The 18,816-nt window shown below is 39.4% G+C and overlaps 1 protein-coding gene across 1 annotated transcript in view; it reads right to left on the bottom strand.

The window, feature by feature from the left end:
• Positions 1-4,913: 4,913 nt before the first annotated feature.
• The window catches only part of bnl (fibroblast growth factor branchless), a 128,751-nt gene continuing 114,848 nt past the window's right edge, over positions 4,914-18,816 (bottom strand). Inside the window, exons 2-4 of the mRNA XM_072297366.1 lie at positions 15,155-15,258; positions 9,667-9,987; positions 4,914-8,642 (exon numbers count right to left, since the gene is read on the bottom strand). Of these exons, the coding sequence (XP_072153467.1) occupies positions 8,244-8,642; positions 9,667-9,987; positions 15,155-15,258 (824 nt within the window). The 3' untranslated portion in view covers positions 4,914-8,243. The remainder of the gene's footprint in view (positions 8,643-9,666; positions 9,988-15,154; positions 15,259-18,816) is intronic.

Here is an 18,816-nt window from a genome sequence, read left to right as displayed (position 1 = left end):
CATTTTCGGTGTGTGTTTCCATTTCTAACCACTTGTTTATTTCTAATCCTCGGAGAAAAACCACCCATTTGCTAAGCACAATTCTAGCTGAAGCGCACTTAAGCGGATTCATAACTGCAAAAACGTTAACGGAAATCGAAAAGGCCAGCGTGCATGAAGGCTATTTGAATTGCAATCTTCCGTCGCATTTCCAAGGCGCAATGATACAACTATTTGAACTCTCCGGGATGCGTGAGGTATCACGCCGCATTTGAAGGCGTTTTCAAAACAGCCAAGTTCCGATACCCGGATTATCGTTTTGCATAGTTCATATGCTTTTGTTATATTCCCTACCACTCGTTTATTTTTAATCCTCGTAGAAAAACCACCCATTTGTAAATACAATTCTAGCTGGAGCGCACTTCAGCTGTGCATTCACCACTGCAAAAATGTCAAAGGAAATCGACACGCCCAGCGTGCATGGAGGCTATCCCCATTTAAATCTTCCGTCACATTCTTACGGCGCAATGATACAACTATTTGAACTCTCCGGAATGCGTGAGGTATCACGCCGCATTTGAAGGCGTTTTCAAAACAGTTAAGTTCCGTTATCGGAATAATCGTTTTGCATAGTTCATATTATTTTGTTTCCATTTCTAACCACTTGTTTATTTATAATCCTCCTATAAAAACCACCCATTTGCTAAATACAATTCTAGCTGAAGTGCACTTCAGCTATGAATTCACCACTGCAAAAATGTCAAAGGAAATTGACAAGCCCAGCGTGCGTGAAGGCAGTCCCGCCACAAGGGAGGGATACTGGGTCCCTGGTACCGGGGCCCGGGCCCCGGAGGGGGCCCATGTTATCCGTGAAGAACCACTACGAATTCACATTCAGCCCTTGTTTCATAAGAAAAAGTGAAAAATTTACCCTAAAAATTTCGCAAAAGGTGAATAGATTTTCAGAAACACGCTGGGGCACAGTAGAATTCTTCTTAAATTTTCAAAGAAGTTTACTTCCTGGAAAATTTCTATCTATTTTCAAGATTTTCAGTATAGAGGATATTTTTAGTAACTCTGTTTCATTTTCTTCCGTCGTCAGATGCTAAGAGTCTCCAGTCTGGGCATCCTCGACTTCAATGGCTCATGGCTTAACTCCCTTGCCATAGACAAACGAAGGAGGAGTCCAGGGGGGCCTGGCCCTCTTAGAACTGAAAATAGTATCATATGCCCCCCCCCCCTCCAAAAAACAAAAATAAAAATTTTCCAGATGTGTTGAATGCAAAAATTCGCAAGTATTTTGTGCTGAAAGTAGAAAAAAAACATAATTATTCCGCAGAAATTAATGGAAAAATTCTTTATGGAAGGTTCAAAATGCGTCCGATTTGTCGTATAGATTCTAAAATTTCTCGGGGGATGCCCCTCGGACCCCCTCCCCCTCCTCCGTGCTTGGGGCCCGGACCTTAAAACTGGTACCAGGGCCCGAGATGGGCTGTGGCGGGCCTGGCGGTAGGACGCCCCGGCTCCGATTAGGCTGGTTCCAGTTTGAGAACAGGGAGGAAAGTTCTGTCAATTTTCAAAAATGTGACCATTTTGCGGTAACGGCGACCTCCCGAACTTACGACTTCCTGCCATACTTTATATTTCCTTTCGGAAAGCGAGTCAACGTAATTTATTGAAAACTTCCTTGTTTATTCTTCTTTGTGAGTATAATATTACGTATAAATTTCAAGCTATATAGTTTACTTGTTTTTCTTCATAAAAATAAAATAGGAGTGTAACTTTTTAAACACCTATATAGAGATACGTGGTTTCGTCCTTTGGCTATCGATATGTCTATCCTACGTTTGTCAATCCAAAGAACCAACCGTTTGTTGTGTGTAACTAGAAGCAATCATTTGAACTACTTTCTGCCATTGAACTGCGTCTTTTAATTAATTCATCAATGTGGAATCGATAGGCAAAAGGTCTTTCATTACCACTTTCTATTCTTGAAAATACAACTTGTGCGTAAACGTTATGCAGTTAGTCACTTACACAATTATTTTTCGCAACGGATTCATCACAAAAGTTTCAGAGATTAGTTTTGATTTCTTCCCACAATTTTTACCTAAAGTGTTAAATTCCTGCATCTTAGTGATGCTGGAATTTCTTGATGCTTATCGGTTTTCTATTTCTGGCTTTTCTCACCGGCTCCGATAAAAGTCAAAATATGTGAGTAGCTCTCGGAAATGATCTCGAATTGAAATCTCACAGGAAATTACTTGATATACCAGTGGATTTCAATCAGCATAAAGAGCACCTAAGAGATCTGAAATCAAGTTTCGTGAAATCTTTGCGCTGGAAGTTTTCATTGAGCTAACAAGAGCGGAGTTTAAAACGCCTTCAATTCTAGTCCGCGCAATTTGCCGTACGGACTACGATTGCCGGTGCTCGCTTGTGATGATTTTGTAGTTATGTTCTAGGGTGTTCCGTTTTAAGGCGACCACCTCAAAACCTTGGTCCCGGGTTTTTCCCCATTCCTTTAGGTCTCCAAAGGATAATTCTGAAGTTTCAGCATCATAGTTGAAGTCTACGCTTTTCCCCGAAGCGATTAAAATTTTGGGGATTACATTGGTTTAAATGGGGGAGGAAATAGGCCGATCCGCGGAACTGGATTTTTTGTCTATAAATTGTGCCCAAATGATTTCAAACCAAACAAGCTCTTAGTCTCTTAGGCAGACATTTAGAAGCCTATTTTTAACAAGAAAATTTAATTTTGGTAAAGGATGGGGATAGGGTAGGTCACGGCGCGGTAACTTTTGAAGCGCTGCGCGCAGCAAAAGTATCGTATTTGACAGTTTTTCATCAATCTCAAAACAGGTCTTCCGAAGTTGAAGAGGCCGAAATATGTCACAACTTTAGAAAAACATGTCAAATAGTTTTTTCTGTCCCTTCAGAACTATTTTTGACCATTTACGCTGCTGCCAAAATTACTCGAGTCTGGAAGCAAATTAGTGTATATTTTATTCTATAATCGACCCGTTTGAAATAATGAAACTCTGAGGCATTGAAGCAATAATTTATTAATCACACGATGATAAATTCTACGATTAAAACAGTTCTATTATTAAATTTTAATGTTTCTATCGTGTTTTAATTTCTGGCGCTTACGTTCTTTAAAGAATGACCGATTGAATGATTGGCCTCAGATACTCTGGCCTCGTGTAACGATCTAGTAAAACTCAGGTACTCCCTTTAGAGTACAACTGCCGAGTCCCGTGCATCTCTGAAAAAGTGAGAAAAGCGAGAATGCCTTCAATTTTTAACACGCAACACGCACATCCGTGGAACACGAATAGTTGCATTAAGGCGCTACAGGCAACTCAGTGCAGTCTTTTGTAAAGCGGGGAAGCGCCACCGAATGTTTGAATAACGTGATAAGTAAACGTTGTTTCGAGTCAGGTTTTTGTGTTTTCTTGGATTGATAAGCCGCCGTTGCTTTGATAGGAGAATAAACAGCTCCTCGGAAATGAAATTATCATAGTGTTGTCCTCATTCAGAACAAGAAGTTTTGTTAAAGACAATGGCGGAGCTTCCGTTTCGGAAAAAATTAGTGGCTTCAATCACACGTTTGCATGATTATCCTGTTTCGGGACACTTCGAGGAGTTGAGTGATGTTCATCACTTCGTTTAAAAATAAATTGACTACATTTTGCAATTAGGAACTATAAATTCCGACTCTGTTTAAAAACAACGTATGTGCCATTAGTTTCCTTATGCACATAAGTGTTTTTTCAGATGAGCCAGAATTTATAGCTCCAAATTGCAAAATGCAGTCCAAATCATCCCTCGGCTAAAAAGTCTAAGACGGCAGCACGCACCGAAGGAGCTCTTGCATACTACAGGGATTCACGGTTTAAGTTTTTTCCTCCTTATACTTCGTCAGAAACACAATGCCACTAGTTTCCCCTGAAACCAATTCTCCACCTCAGCACTCCTGTCTTAATCACGAGGCTATCTCCCCCATCACGGTCTCAACTTTGAGCGCTTGTTTTCGAGTTCAGGAGTTTATTTCAGAGAAAACCGGTGGCACCATCAAGTTTTTTACAAACTTTTTACTTCTAAAAAATTGCCTAAATCACACATTCTCGTGGTACGCAAGAGCTCCATTTGTGTGCATACACTATTAGACTGGTTTCATACTTAATTACGTACGTGCATTACTGCCGTGCTAAGGAAGAACGCCGTATGAGCCTTCAGACGTTGCCAAATTTCCTTCGATAAAAACCGAAATTACAGGAAAAATTGTGAATATTTAATTCCAAAATTTTCATACAATTTCGTACGCACTTTAATCTAAAATATCTAAAAATTTCAAAGAAAAATGTGCATGAATGTCGTCAAAAATACATGTTTTATCCGGGGAAATTTGGCTACTCTTGAATGTTCATACGGCTTTTTTCCTTAGCACGGCAGATTACCACTGATGCAGGATCTACCAACAGTGGATAGGTATCGTGTATGTGTAGCTTGTATACTTAGACGTACTGCACTCAGTGGTAATGTGCCTATGCATGTAGCCTAGAACTTCATGCACGTTGTTGGCCATTCTGGGAAAATTCGGACTTATATAGAGAATAAAATCTCTAGCTCCAGGTAATATACCTACACAACATCCCGATGCAGTTGGGGAAATTAAAAAAAAAATCATAACATGAAATCGCAATTTATAATCTACGAATGTTCATGAACGGAATATTTTTTTACATTTAATGAACCATTTCAAAATATTCTACTCACGGATATTCCCGGCAGATAATTCTGTGCATGAGTGTTCAGTATTTTGATTTTTTTTTTCAGGGATGATGAACAATAATCACAAAATGAAAATTGTGTTTACGGATTTTTTTTTTTATTTTGTTGAAGTCTATGGGTAAAAAATTGAAGAGTCATTGTTACATGCGTAAAAATTACGTTAAATTTATTAGTTTGATTTATACACAGTGCAAGAAATGTTGACTTATTTGACATTTTTCTCATTTCATAATTCTCAAAAGCAAATATTTAAAGAATTTGACCAAAATATGTTACAAAATATAAGTTAAACTAACCAAAAATGGTATAAAAATTACCAAATACTTTACACAAGACTCAAGAACATCATAGAGGACTACGATGATCTTCTGCCGGAATGATCATTCTTTCCGGAGCGGACACATAGTTACTACAGCTCCTTAGGTTTTTATTTTTATTATTATTTTTTTATTTTTCTTTACAGCACTAAAGCAACAGATATATTAAAATTTGACAACAGTGTTTGCTTTCTTAAGTACGAAAATATTTGAAACAATATATTGACAGTGAAACTACCGGACCACATATCTCGGTTTGCGGCGTTGTAGACTTCCTGTCATACTTTAATTTTTAGATGAAATACTACACAAGGTAAATTCTTGAAAACTTCTACTCTGTGCAAAGAAAACTTTGTGAAAATTTGAAGAAATGATATTGATTTGTTCTCCTTCGAAAAAAAAATGGGAGCGGAGATTTTTAAACAGCGAAAACGAGATACGTGGTCTGGTAGTTACACTGTCGATATGCACTAATCAATAGTAAAATATGGCACCATACAAATACGAAGATAAGGCTGTAAAATTACGGATACGTACACTAAATATGATCGGTATGAGAAAAATTAATCGTTGCCGCGAGAGAATTCATTTTGTCGTAGAGAGTTCGCATGGTAAAGATATAAGCCCATTTAACTATTTAGCGACGGAGAATCTCTTCATACTTCATCAACAAGTCAATATGGCGTGTCAAATCGTCTTCTTGGCGCAGCAAGTACACGTATGCCACATAGGGTGACGAATGACTGCCATGAAAATTTCGCGCCGAACAGCCGAATCAATTACGTAAACTTCTATCATATTGGTTGTGGATACGCACTTTCGTGGAGCGATTTGTGATAATTCACCAAAATAAGTTGAGGTGCATAGTTCGAAAATATTTCATCATTGCGGTCTGTGGACTTAAACAATTTACGATTCATCTCATTTCCATGCCAGTGTATTCCAAACAATATTTTCGTATGTCACTTATTAATTTTATAATGTTTTCGTGAAAGAGGGTCAGAAAATGGCATATGTACTTAAAAATTCAGGTAACCAGTAACGCAAATATTGGCTCCCGGGTCGCCACAGAGAAATAGTTATGAATGTATGGCACGTGTATGACTGGAAAATCCTCCCTTTTGCGCCATTATGTACACATTATTTGATACATTTAGGTAAACATCTCCTAAACCTCCTTATAATGAGTCACAACAAGGGCGTAAAATACTGTACTTCCGAACAGGGGCCGCTGTATAGCATCCCTATTAAAAGTTTGGGGGACGGGAACGCATTTTAATTTCATCAATATTAAATAATAAAATAAAAGTCAGAAGTCCTTTCATGAAATAATGTTTTCCTTTCTTTTTTCGGACAAAGTTCTTGAAGTGAGCGACACACAGATATTTTTGGGTTGAAACATTTGGAATGTCAAGCGCTTATAAATCTCATTCGACCCGAGGGCATTTAGACCCAAAAATTATATGCATACGATTTATCTGTGGGGGCCAATAGGCAAATTTTTGCGATCGAATAGGACAAGTTTTCGGATTTCTTCTGAAATCATTATATTTCAACCATTGAAAATTTTAAATTGACCTGCTGGAGGTACAGTCGAATTGATGCAACCGATGGCAACGAGCTTCATCAATTCTCTGCCGCACCTCGAAAACCCGTTTTTTCATTCATTAATCGTTCACAATACCCTCGATTGAAGTTTCTAGGATTAAAAATTAAGTGCATATTTCCAAATGAATATGGACCCAATCAGTAGAAATATCTCAGATGCAGGTAAGATAAGCGCTATTTTCAATTCCGCCTGTTCTCCGAGGGTTGAGTTATCCAATTTTTCATCTCCTTGCAAATTTCGTTGATTCGTCCCTCTCATTGGTTGAAATGCTCACCAAACATTGGCACCAATTATTGGACCGCATTCTGCAATAAAGGACTACCATTTCTGGCTCATCCAGTAATGTCCTCATCTGCACAGGGAATCTAATTGCACGTAAGTTGCTTCAAAAATGAACCAAAAATAGCAGTTCCTCCCCCAGAGCTCTAGTGAATACTACCATAACTCGGGTTATTTTCACTAACAGTATCACTGTATAAAAAATCAAGTAGACTAATAGTAAATGTCACCATAATTTTTTTTCAGTAGGGGAAAAATTCCTCAAGTGTCATTCCTGCGATCCGAACTTGGGACGAATCCCATTCGAACGTCCGGTGGAGACAAGACCTATGATTCGTCGTTATTCCTAAGGACTAAATCGGCGCACAGTGGCTCGAGTCAAATAGAGCGGTCGAACATGAAATTTTTGACAAAAACTGCAAATTTTGATGTTCATTACGTCACATTTCAAATTTCAAGGGGTGCAATTAGTAGAAAATTTCACGAGGAAACCAAGCGAACTACTTTTAGAACCTCAAAGTTTTGTGTAAACCGAGTTATCGTCGATCCTCTGACGTAAGGGCATATCTCGATTTACGTGTGAGCCTCAGAAAGCATGGATTCTAATGTAAAACAGGTTCCACGTGGAAAGTGAGATACGCGCTTACGCCAGAAGAGCGACGTTGTGAGCGTTTGAAGTTTCCAAATTTGGTCCGACCTCTCCTATTGCCCTGAAAAAAAGTTCTCGGCGTTTTTAACAAGGTCCGTTGGCACCTTTACCATCTCGCATTTTTTACCAATTATTGGTAATTTTACCAAGACAGACTGGTAAGCTTACCTAAAAACCGGTATTTTTACTGTTTTTGTCAGGTAAGAATACCACTTTTATTGGTAATCAATTCCCGGTAACTTTGCCATTTTATCTCGGTAATTCTACCACAGTCGATAAAAAATATTGGCGTTTTTACCAAGGTCCAGTAAAATTACCGAGAAAGTTCAATAATTTTACCGAGGAATCTCGGTAAAATTATTGAACCAATTCCATAAATGGTAATTTTACCAAGAAAAAACTAGGATCAAATGGAACCCTGAATTCTTGGTAATTTTACCCTTTTCTTAGTAAATACACCGAGATTTTTTTTTTCAGTGTTACTCGATCCACTGTGCGGCGGTGCGTTCGTTGACTGAAACCAAGACGGCGCAAGTCCACCCCAACTCATTGGAGTCGTAAGCCTGGATTTGCGAGCCGAGAGGACGGGGTAGCATAACGCTGTCGCGTCCGGTCATTCGTCTCTCGTGGCCGGGGTCTCGGGTTCGATCCCCGAGACGCCGGTGGTGGGCGCGTCCTCCGGGTCCTGCTCGGTGGTCGGCGCGGGCGGTTCGCTCGGTCGTCGGTGACTCGGCATCGGCACCGTGTGCAAGTGCTCCAGCAGCGATTTCCTCCTCACGTTCAGCTCCTCCGTCTTCTGCTTCTTCGTCTTCGCCTTCTCGACGCACTTCTCGTCCCTCTCGTCACACTTCTTCCGCTCCTCTAACCTATTTGTACACCCGTCTTCCTCCTCCTGTTCGCCCTCCTTGCATTTCCGTCGTTTCCGTTTCTTCTTCTTCTTTTTCTTGTTCCTACTCTCGCTCTCCGAGGGCGTCGGCGGTGAGGAGGGTTGCTCCAGTTGCGACCTTGACACCTGCGGAACAATCAGAAAAAAGGTATGTTAGATAATGAAAAGTCTAATAGGAAAACTGGCAAGATCCATAGATAGGGAGACGATTGTCATATCAATGCACAGTAGAACCAATTTCACAGTCTTCTCTGGCGGTCTGCGATACCTAGCTGCTACAGTATACTATCCTCCCTTAGTCCTTCTGGGAGTTGGTATTTTTTTTTTTTTTTTTTAACTCCCTCGCGCCAAATCCAGGAATCCAATCAGGCATCGTCTTTATCATCTCAATCCTTTTACTTCAGATGAGAAAAAATTGCCAAACTCTGATTGGTTTCAACTCTCATTGTACATGAAAAGTGAAGTTTGGGAAACTTGTTTGGCTCATGACGTCACCCGAAGCTCATCATCCACCATGTAGGTAGGCCAACAGCCGAAAAGAGAGTGATGACCGTTGCTCCCTTATAATTGGACGCATTTCTGCCAAACGGAACTATGTGCATTTTGACATGAGCCCTGTTATGCTGATATTCTTATGGGTCTCAAGGCTCATGTCTTAATGCAAATAGTTCCGTTTGGTAGAAATACGTCCAATTGTCCATAAAGAATTGTTCAATCCCTGAAATTAAAAGCTCCCATCTGTCGCCAAGAGGCAGAGACAAGAGCCCCTCCACTAGTATCTTGGCCATTGTGGAAGCTTTTACTTCCGAGACTCAGCACTCCACTGTTGACTTACCTACATGGTTGATGTTCAACAACGTGTTGGCAGTTTCATTTTTCAAACAAGCCGAAAATGGCCGACGTTTCGGAAACTTGTTTGGCTCATGACGTCATCCGAAGCTCATCATGGACCATGTAGGTAAGTCAACAGCCGAAACTATGGTGATGACTGTTGCTCCCTAGTAATTGTCCATAAGGAATTGTTGAAACCCCGAAAGTAAAAGATTCCACCTGTCGCTAGGAGGCCAGTAGAGGGTCTCTTGTCTCTGACCTGTCGCCAAGAGGCCATGTGGAGGGTATCTTGTCTCAGGTTCTATTGGTGGGTACCTACCTGTTGGAGTTGTTGCTGGGCTGAGCTAGGTGGGCAGAGCTGATGGTGCCGGAGTCCGTGATGATCGGGCGAGGCCCTGATCATGTTGCGGATGAGTTGTTCGACCTCCTCCGCGGCGACCGGCTGCGTGAGGGTCTGCGTATACGAGGACAGCTTCCCCAGCGGCGTGCCCGTTTTGAGCTGCGTTTTCCGCGGAGCCCCGAACTTGTTCAGGGCCAGGTAGAGCGTCCTCTTCTCGTTCGAGTGCTTCGTCGACGAGTACGTCATGTAGTGGTGCTGCTCCAGCATCTCGTTGAACACACAGCTCTCGCTGAATTCTTTCTGCAACACACCCAGAATCCGCAAATGTAATTATTGCAAAGCACCGAGAAAAGAAGCAACAAAGGAAGAGGAGGGGTGAGATAGTTCTATAGAGTACATAGAGTATAATGCGAATGGGAGAGCTGGTGCCATGTTCTGCTCCACGAGTTCCGAGCCCGGTGTGCGCCGAGCTTTGGTTACTTGGTTACAAATGTTTGATCCACATGGTCAAGTACACAGGGTCGGCCTCCGGCCTGCGATGTAGTGGTTGTAGCGCTGCTGCTGCGCGTCATCAGCGTGGCGCCGAGAACATAAATGAAATGACTGATATGTGGACTATGCTGCACTGTAATCAAAATTGCAGCCAATGGAATTGAAGGCGTTTTTTTGCCTGGGTTACGTTGGAGAGATAGAGAATTAGAGAGACTGGGAGACAGATAAAATAAGCTCGGAGGAAAAAATACCGTAAAAATGCCCGATATTCCATAGTTTTAAACCAGTTGGCTCTCTGTTTTCTTAAGACTAATTGTTAAGAGTAATTAGGGACTATGTGGAAATGCTTCTAATTTAACAGCTTAAAAACGGCTCCAAACCTCATTTTACGAAGGAAAAAAAATTGCTCATTGTGCCTTAAATGCTATATGCATGTATTATACACATATTACACTTGTATTTGTGTATTTACTACAAATGTGAATTATTGTGAAGTATATGAATGTGAAGTATTGCAGTGGATTTTTTGTGCAGTTAAAGCTGTTTTTGTAATAAAGGAGATTACGAAGGGAGCAAAAGAACAAGCAAATTGGATACTTATAAACCGTAATTTTTAGTGCCTGGTTTGATTTTACACACATTTTCTTCGCCATGCTCGATTGATCGGCACAGTTAGACAGCCACAGTATTTATCTTTTGATCTTTACAGTACGTCAATATTAACCACTTAAGTATTTTATTTTAAGCTGGATTTATTTCATGACATTAAAATTTGACACGGAATGCACCTGATGTCAGGAATTACGAACGACATCCTTCATGTAATGAGCTCAAAGAGCACTTTTTCAAGAACTGAAATTATTTTTGAAGCAGAAATACGTCTCAAGATTTGAAGAGAAAGTAAAATCTCTAAAATACAAGAAAAATTCTTGCCGATAATTTTTCCTCATTTTAACTCATGCCTATAATTGACAAGTGACGTACAGCGGAATTTTTTAAATTTGACGATTCTTTGGGTGTCTCAAAATTATAGAATTATCAATTTATATGACAGTGAAAAACATTGAACAAAAGTCTGTCCTTACTCAACTTTTTTTCCCTTGTGAAATTACGTTCGATATGAAACAAAGTAGGCATTAGGGTAAAATACGCGGCGGGAGATTCTTTATACACACAGCATGAAAAAACAAATCTAGCACACAGCTAAATTATTGCGTCCACCTCTCGCTCTCCGATCCTCTCTTTTTGCATATCCTCTCATTGTAAATCTTTCTCAGGTTGATCACAACATCACTGTAATATGAAAATCACTTCGGAATCCTTCACTTTTCCCTGAAATTTATTTCATTATTTGCGCTTATGGTTAATGATTCACGCGCTTTTATTTTCTCTTGACTGATTTTATTGATGTTCGCATAATTTGTAGTCAAGTCAAACCTTATCATGTCTGATATCTTCATCCATGTCAAGAATTATTCTAACTTCTGCAGTTCTGCACTCGTCTCGTAGGGTTTGATCTACCAGCCTTATGCATACTTGCATTAATAAAGCACTGCGCATTCTCGTTAGCCGAAAAGTGAGCAAGTATGACATTCGCAGTGCGAGACAATGCATGGTTGCCGCATCTTGATTCACGCTCATCAGAGTCTCCAACATCAATGGGGAATCAGCGATGCATTTCGAAAAGTTTACTTGTATATTACGAATAGATGCGAAAAATTTTATAACTAATCGGGATTAGAAACTATTTTAAACTCCTCAGAAAAAAGAGTTTTTTGGTTGATGGTTGAATGCTCTACTTTAGCAAAAAAAGTAAAATTCATCAAAAATCTCGCGTTCAATATAGTATCAGAGTTATCGTCAAATTAGATACGATGATTTACGGCATTCTCCCACAGCATTGCATTATTGAGTAAAAATGCCGTGTGAGCCTTCAGGTGTTGCTAAAATTCCTTTGGTAAAACGCAAATTTTTGGGGAAACTTATGAGTATTTTCCCTCCAATTTTTCAGATAATTTTATTCGCATTTCACCTAGGGCTCCTGAAAATATCCTGAAGGAAAACCATGAATTACTTCATTCTAAAAATACAGTTTTAGCGGTAGAAATTTGACAACATTCGAATGTTCATACGGCGTTTTTCTTAGCACGGCAGGGTTGTGCAATTGTGCATACTGCGGCTTCTTCCACTTCAGGTTCATCAACAAGTGATACACAGTGGTGATTTACACTGGACGATTTGACTTACATTACTGATAAGACAAAAGCAGATGGAGCCCAAATGAAACCATGATGAACTGCACGTATCGCAGTGGATTCATTTGCACGTGACGTCACTAAATCTGTTCAACAGATTCTTTTGGCACGGTATTTGTTTAATACAAAGCAATTATGTAGTTTAAAAGAATGATGGAAAATGCATGTAGGTATCATTTTTTACGTATATTTCGTGAATAGTTTAAAAAAAAAAAAAATAAATAAATAATTGTGCAACAGTCCCATTCTGATACATCTTATTACTTGGTGAGTTTTAACCATCGAAATATGATTCTGAAAAAGTGCAGCAATGATTTACTTTATTACCAATTTAATACCTACACGTTTTTCTGAGATGAAATTAAAACGGATCCCATTGATGAGACGGTTTTTGGGAAAGGAGCTATTAAAAAAGAACAGGAAAAACGAGTATTTTGAGGATTTTAAATATATAGATGGAATTACAGATAGATCACGTACAGGTGAAGACTGCGGTCATTGAAACCTAAGGCTTCAAAGATGACGCCTGGGATCGGGCTGAGGGAGCTGATAGAAAAAGGCAGCTCATGGAGCCAGGTAATACGTCTATTTATTTAACGTTGACACGGGGTTTAAATAACTCACAACGACTCAATCAGGGCCGGTCCTAAGGAGCATTCACAGGATGCCAAATAAACATCAAGCAGGACCTAAGTCTCAATTAATTAGGTCGGAATTCCACCTGACGCCGTGCCGCGCGCTGCGGTGAGATGTAATCGCATTGGGATCGGAACGACATTACCCGCGCAGTGTGACGCTTCATAAAACGTCTCCCAAGTCAAACATAGGTTGTTTTATGACTCGTCAACACTTGTAAGCTTCTCAGATCGTAAAATCACCATTCATAGGCGCACTTCGTGACATTGTTGCCACAATGGGTGAGTATCACCATGCACAATCCTCCTTTTAAAACATCAGTAAAAAGAGGATTATTTCAATCACCGAAGAAAAAGGGATGCTGATTTAACATTCTGGATGTAAAAAAGTGTGCGACAACTCACACAACGCTGAATTAAGCGCTACAGCAGTTACTTTAGCAATGTCAAGATGTAAAACTAACTGCTACGGCTGCTAAATCAGCGTTTTTGAGTTGTCGCACACTTCTTCACAGCCAGATAATGTTAAATCAGCATCCTTTTTTTTCCGGTATAATTTCGAAAATTAGTATTTTCGTGGTTTTATAATATTTACTGATTGAAGTGTCTGCATTTCCTGATTGTTTCTAGATTGTTTAATCCTCTAATTCGCCGAATTCTCATTTTTCGCCATATTCTATCCCTGTAGTATCATAAGTAAAATATTAGGCGAAGGAGATTTTTTTTATAATCAATATTGATTTCTTCCTTTTACTTTAACAGCTGTTTCCATCATTTTTTCTAATGAACAGACGTTCTTAATATTATGAGGCTTTCATGGTTTCTTTAGCAATCCGTCATGGCAGAGGAAGACTGACTCTTCCTCTGCCACTTACACTAAGGCTCTTATGGTTCACCCGAATCCTTGCTTTCTCTACATTACTTATAGCAAATAATTGTTTGCATGTGACGGCAGTTATCACAAATGACAGCTTTGGATTATTCTCCAGCAGCTGTGATGATGGAACGAAGATTCCTAACCGAGAAAGTGCTCCCTGAACTTTTATAGACATAAAAAACAGAAAAATCCGAGAAATCTAGCAACATAGCCCAGCACCACACATGACTTGTTTATGACCCGAAAATCACTGGAAAATCAAAGCCGATGGACGCCGTTTGATTACCCAATCATTTGAATGTCCACCGACCACTCACTGTGGATAACTAATTTTATAATCGCTTAATTATTGGGGTCGTGGTTGAAAAATACGTCTCGAGCACAGTGTAAGTTGATTGAAACAGTCACTGTTTTGAACCACTCCGATATTTTTGGTGAAAAACTAAGATATTTTAAGCGAAAAAACAGCTAGTTTGTGCCATCAAAGTGAGCCTCTATCGAGCCGTGATTATGGTAATTTGATGGACGCTATATTTTGTACCAGAACTACATGCGATATATCGCATCGATTAGTTCCGTTTTCTCAGCTACTTTTCCTTTTTTTCGAATTTTGAGATCACAATTCTGTTGATAGGAGACTAAAGAATTCACTTACCAATTTTGACAAACAAATTCAACTCAATAAAGGCGTGGTTTTTTTAGAGGAAAAATACCATGCGTATATTACGTTGAATTTGTTTCTCAAAATTGGTGAGTGAATTCTTCAGTCTCCTGACGACATAATTGCAAACTCAAAATTCGAGAAAAATGACGAGTAGCTGAAAAAATGGAACCAATCGATGCGATATATCGTATATCGTTTGGCACAAAATATTGCGTCCATCGAATCACTTTAAACGAAATTCAGACAAGAAGCTGCAGCTCCTTGGTCAGTATGACAGTTTACTTAACTTATTTCAGGAGGAAATAAAAGTACTTACGCAGCATTAAAGAATATGTTCATTGGGTCGAGCTTTTTTCTTTCTTTTTTTTTAATTTTTTTTCTTTGGGAAAATAATATTTTGTCTTGTTGAAATAATTACTTCGTAAAACCAACCTGTGTTAAAACAGAATCTCTATTCACCTTACCTACTGCTAATTTAAGTACATTATTTCTCATTCAATTTATCGTGATACTTTTTACATTACTAAACGAATTTGAAGCTTACCGTTGCGTAGAGAGTCCCCGCTGCGTCCATGCAGAGGAACATGCAGGTGGCTACTCCTTGAATCTTCACTTGGCCCACGCTCACCGAGGATCGCTGAAGGATGCCTGTCAACAAAAAACCATCTTTAAGACTTTCATAACTTGTCTACGTTTCAACAAACTTTCTCCACACACTTATATTGGTCGTGAATTTCCATTAACAGAAAATGTGGTCAAAATAACACTATGCTCTTTTGAGGTAAAAAGCTATGTTTAAGTGTTTCACGATTGAAATTGCCATTTCACAGTGATACAACTATTCGACCACGTGCGGGAGCTCTCTTTGCCTACTCTAAAAATTGAAGGCAAACTGACACGGCGTTAATGTAATCTCTTCTCTCTTAGTAAAAGCTATTTTTGGAATGTGCTACGATTGATAGGGCCATTTAACGATGATACCACTATTTGACCACGTAGGAGCTTGTGTTGCCTACATTAAAAATTGAAGGCGAACTGACATGCCGTTAAAGTATAGTAAAAAGCTATTCCAATGTGTATGGAGTGAACGCGCCATTCCACGACAATATAACTATTTAACCACGTGGGAACTTGTGTTGCCTCTCTACTAGACATTGAAGGCTAACTGACACGGCGTGAATGTAATATTTTCCGACTAATTTTAATACGTGATTCATACGACTGACTCTACATAGGCAATGGTTTTAATAGGAGCATCGTCAATTGCTGCGAATGCAGCTAAATCACTCGCTGAGCTTTCAAGCAATAAAACTTAAGATTGAGAACGGGGAGAGAGAAAGGAGGAGGAGGAGGAGGAGGAGGAGGAGAGAGATGAGGAGGGAGAGAAAAAGGAAGAGGCGGCGGCGGTGGTATGATCTCTTAGAACTTAAACTAAAGGCGTGCGGCGATTGAATATGACGTTTGCGATATATATATGTGGTCGTCAAGTTAAAAGAGATGAATTGTTTTCCGAGAACGATTGAGGCGGGCGAAAGGGTCACGCTTGCGCAAGGCGGGATTGGCGGGTGTCCCCTGATCTTGACATTCAAACAAGTTTTATTGTTTCAGCGTAACCATTGATGACAAGTCGTGCGGACTAGTTTTTTTCTTTTTTTGGTGCAAATAATGGCATACCTATCATGAAAAATAATTTTCCAGCATAAGAGCGTCGTCGTTATGAGTTGTGACCATTTGGATTACGTGGTAAATGGAGCGGAGGCCACGCTCAAATAATAAAGGCTGAAAAGCAGAAAAAGTGAAATCGAATGGGATTCTAATAACTTGTTTTAGTTTTTGAGAATCAGTTATTCAAAAAGAGCACAAAGTAATGAAAATTTGCAAAATCTAAAAAAAATGCAGAATTTTAAAAAAACGTTAAGTATGCTGAAATTAGGAAAATAAAACGATGATTTTATTTCTTATTGAGGCAGAATCTGAGAACCGAATTCATAGTTGTTCCTTCTTTTTTTTCGAAAAACCCCGTATTCGTTAGATTGTGATCAATGATGCCTTTCACCCTCTGTGGCATAGCGTTACAAATTCGTAACAACGTAATTTTGGGTTTTTAAAAATTGAATCTTTCCTCTGTGGCATGATTTTTCAAATTTTCATTAATTTTTTCTCTTTTTGAATAACTGATGCTCAAATATTTAAAATTTAGAGAAAAATTATGTACCCCATGTGCTTTATGCAAGGTACGAAATAGATTAGTGTCCCTCAGAAGCTGGAATCCAAAATTAATTCATGTCATAGAGGGTTCATACCTCATACCTTCATAAAAAGGACGATTTATGCAAGCATCGAGTAAAATAAATAGGTATAACTTTGGAACTAGATCCTTGCGAGGGATTACAAAGATTTTCAAAAAATATAAAATATAAAAAAGAAATATTGCGCACTTTAAAGTTTTTAAGGTAGGGGAATTTTTTAGGTCGGGTTTCTTCAGGTGGGTATTATTCGAGGATCGCATGCATTATACTTTTGATAATACAATTCTGAGGGCCTCCAATATAACATTGTAAACCATATGGGGCCCTCCTAAGGAAGAGAGCTGTTTACGGAACAACTATAAATACGGGCCTCAGGCTTCACATCGATATCGGGCAAGAACTATCACGGCTCTTGGCAGTCTTAACCGCGTTAAGATGCGAATAATGAGCCCAGTCACAATGATTAAATAGTCTTTCTTTCTCGTGCCACCCCAATTAATGTCTCGGAAGTCGGATAAACAGTACTTGCTCTTACACATGTAAGTGAAATTTGAAATTTTACTGAAAGATCTGTCAGCACCCGTCATGAATCTAGGGAATTATGGGCTTGCTTATGCGTCGTGTTACAATTCATGAGTAAGACAACTCTGAATAGCTTTCTAACGCGCGGACGTCCGGGATATTTTCGGCTGTATGGTAGGTGTTGGTTTCTGCGGGAATAAGTTTCCACAGGAGAATAACCATCAATCAACGAAATTAGGTTATGTTTAGACGTCCCGCTTGAGAGTTTACAGCTCGGCCATTGTGGCGAAGCAGAGGGTCATGGTTTTGGCGAATTAAGCAGTCGACATCGGCTGTCGTGGCTCAGGAGCTTGTGGTGGTTTCAGCACTTGGGAGAACGATTCGATAGTCGAACTATGATCTGAGGGGCTTGAAGGACACGGTGCATAAGTACAGGAATTGCGATTTCGTGAGATACGTGTTTAAAGTTTCGAAATCACATGGATCCTTACGACGGAAAGAAGGTTCAAACTGACTTTTTTATGCTTAAAAATTGGAATGTGTGAGAAAATTTTTCACAGAATATTCATTATTCAGACTAGTTTTTACTTGAAATCATTAATACCTCAATTTTTGCAACGATTACACTTATTCGCCTTGTCTTCCAAGCCCCTCATTAGTAGTTTCTGGATTATGGGATATTTCTTCAGAATTTTCCAGCATTTTATTACATCACGATATAATATGTCAGGGACTAGAATCATTGAAATAACTCCGAAAGTACTCCTGAGTGAAGTATCGCAGATAATTTGCCTTTCGCTTCGCTATATTCACCCAAGACGCGATCGAATAGTTAAATTGAGCAAATCGAAATACGGTTGAGCGTACCGAACTAAATTAGGTTCCATATCACCCAAAATGTCCGGTTCTACCGACTTTTTTTCAGTTACTCTCGACTTATTTAGGATATAACCGTATCCTCAGTTCATGCAGGTTCTGTTTGGTTGAGAAGCTCGGTCGCATAAATCGAGGATTCGGTTTCTAGACTCGAGAGCACGATCATATGAACTAAGTAATATGGCCAATATCGAACACCGTAGTTTTCACCGTGCTTTTAGACGCCGATTCATATGACCGGGCTTTTTCCCTCAGCGTATGGTTGAAAATCAACTTTCCAGATCGATAAGCAACGCTCGAAACCACGTACGTCCGTTTGTAACATTATTGCATACTTCATGCTTTCTCAGGAAAACTAGTCAACGTAATTTTTTGAAAACGTCATCCATTTTTCTCATCTGATGGCAGAATATTCTGTGTCAATTTCAAGTTATGAAGTTGCCTTGTTTTTTTTTTTTCGTAAATAAAATAATATACGAGCGGAAATTTTGGAACACCGCAATGGAGATACGTGGTTCCGCATACTGTGGCCATCGAAATGCTGTTAAAAAAAATATGC

This window comes from Bemisia tabaci, chromosome 2 (genome assembly GCF_918797505.1).
Source record: "Bemisia tabaci chromosome 2, PGI_BMITA_v3".
NCBI classification, from domain to species: domain Eukaryota; kingdom Metazoa; phylum Arthropoda; class Insecta; order Hemiptera; family Aleyrodidae; genus Bemisia; species Bemisia tabaci.
The sequence above is the reverse complement of the archived record's forward strand: the minus strand, read 5'-3'. Positions and strand labels throughout refer to the sequence as shown.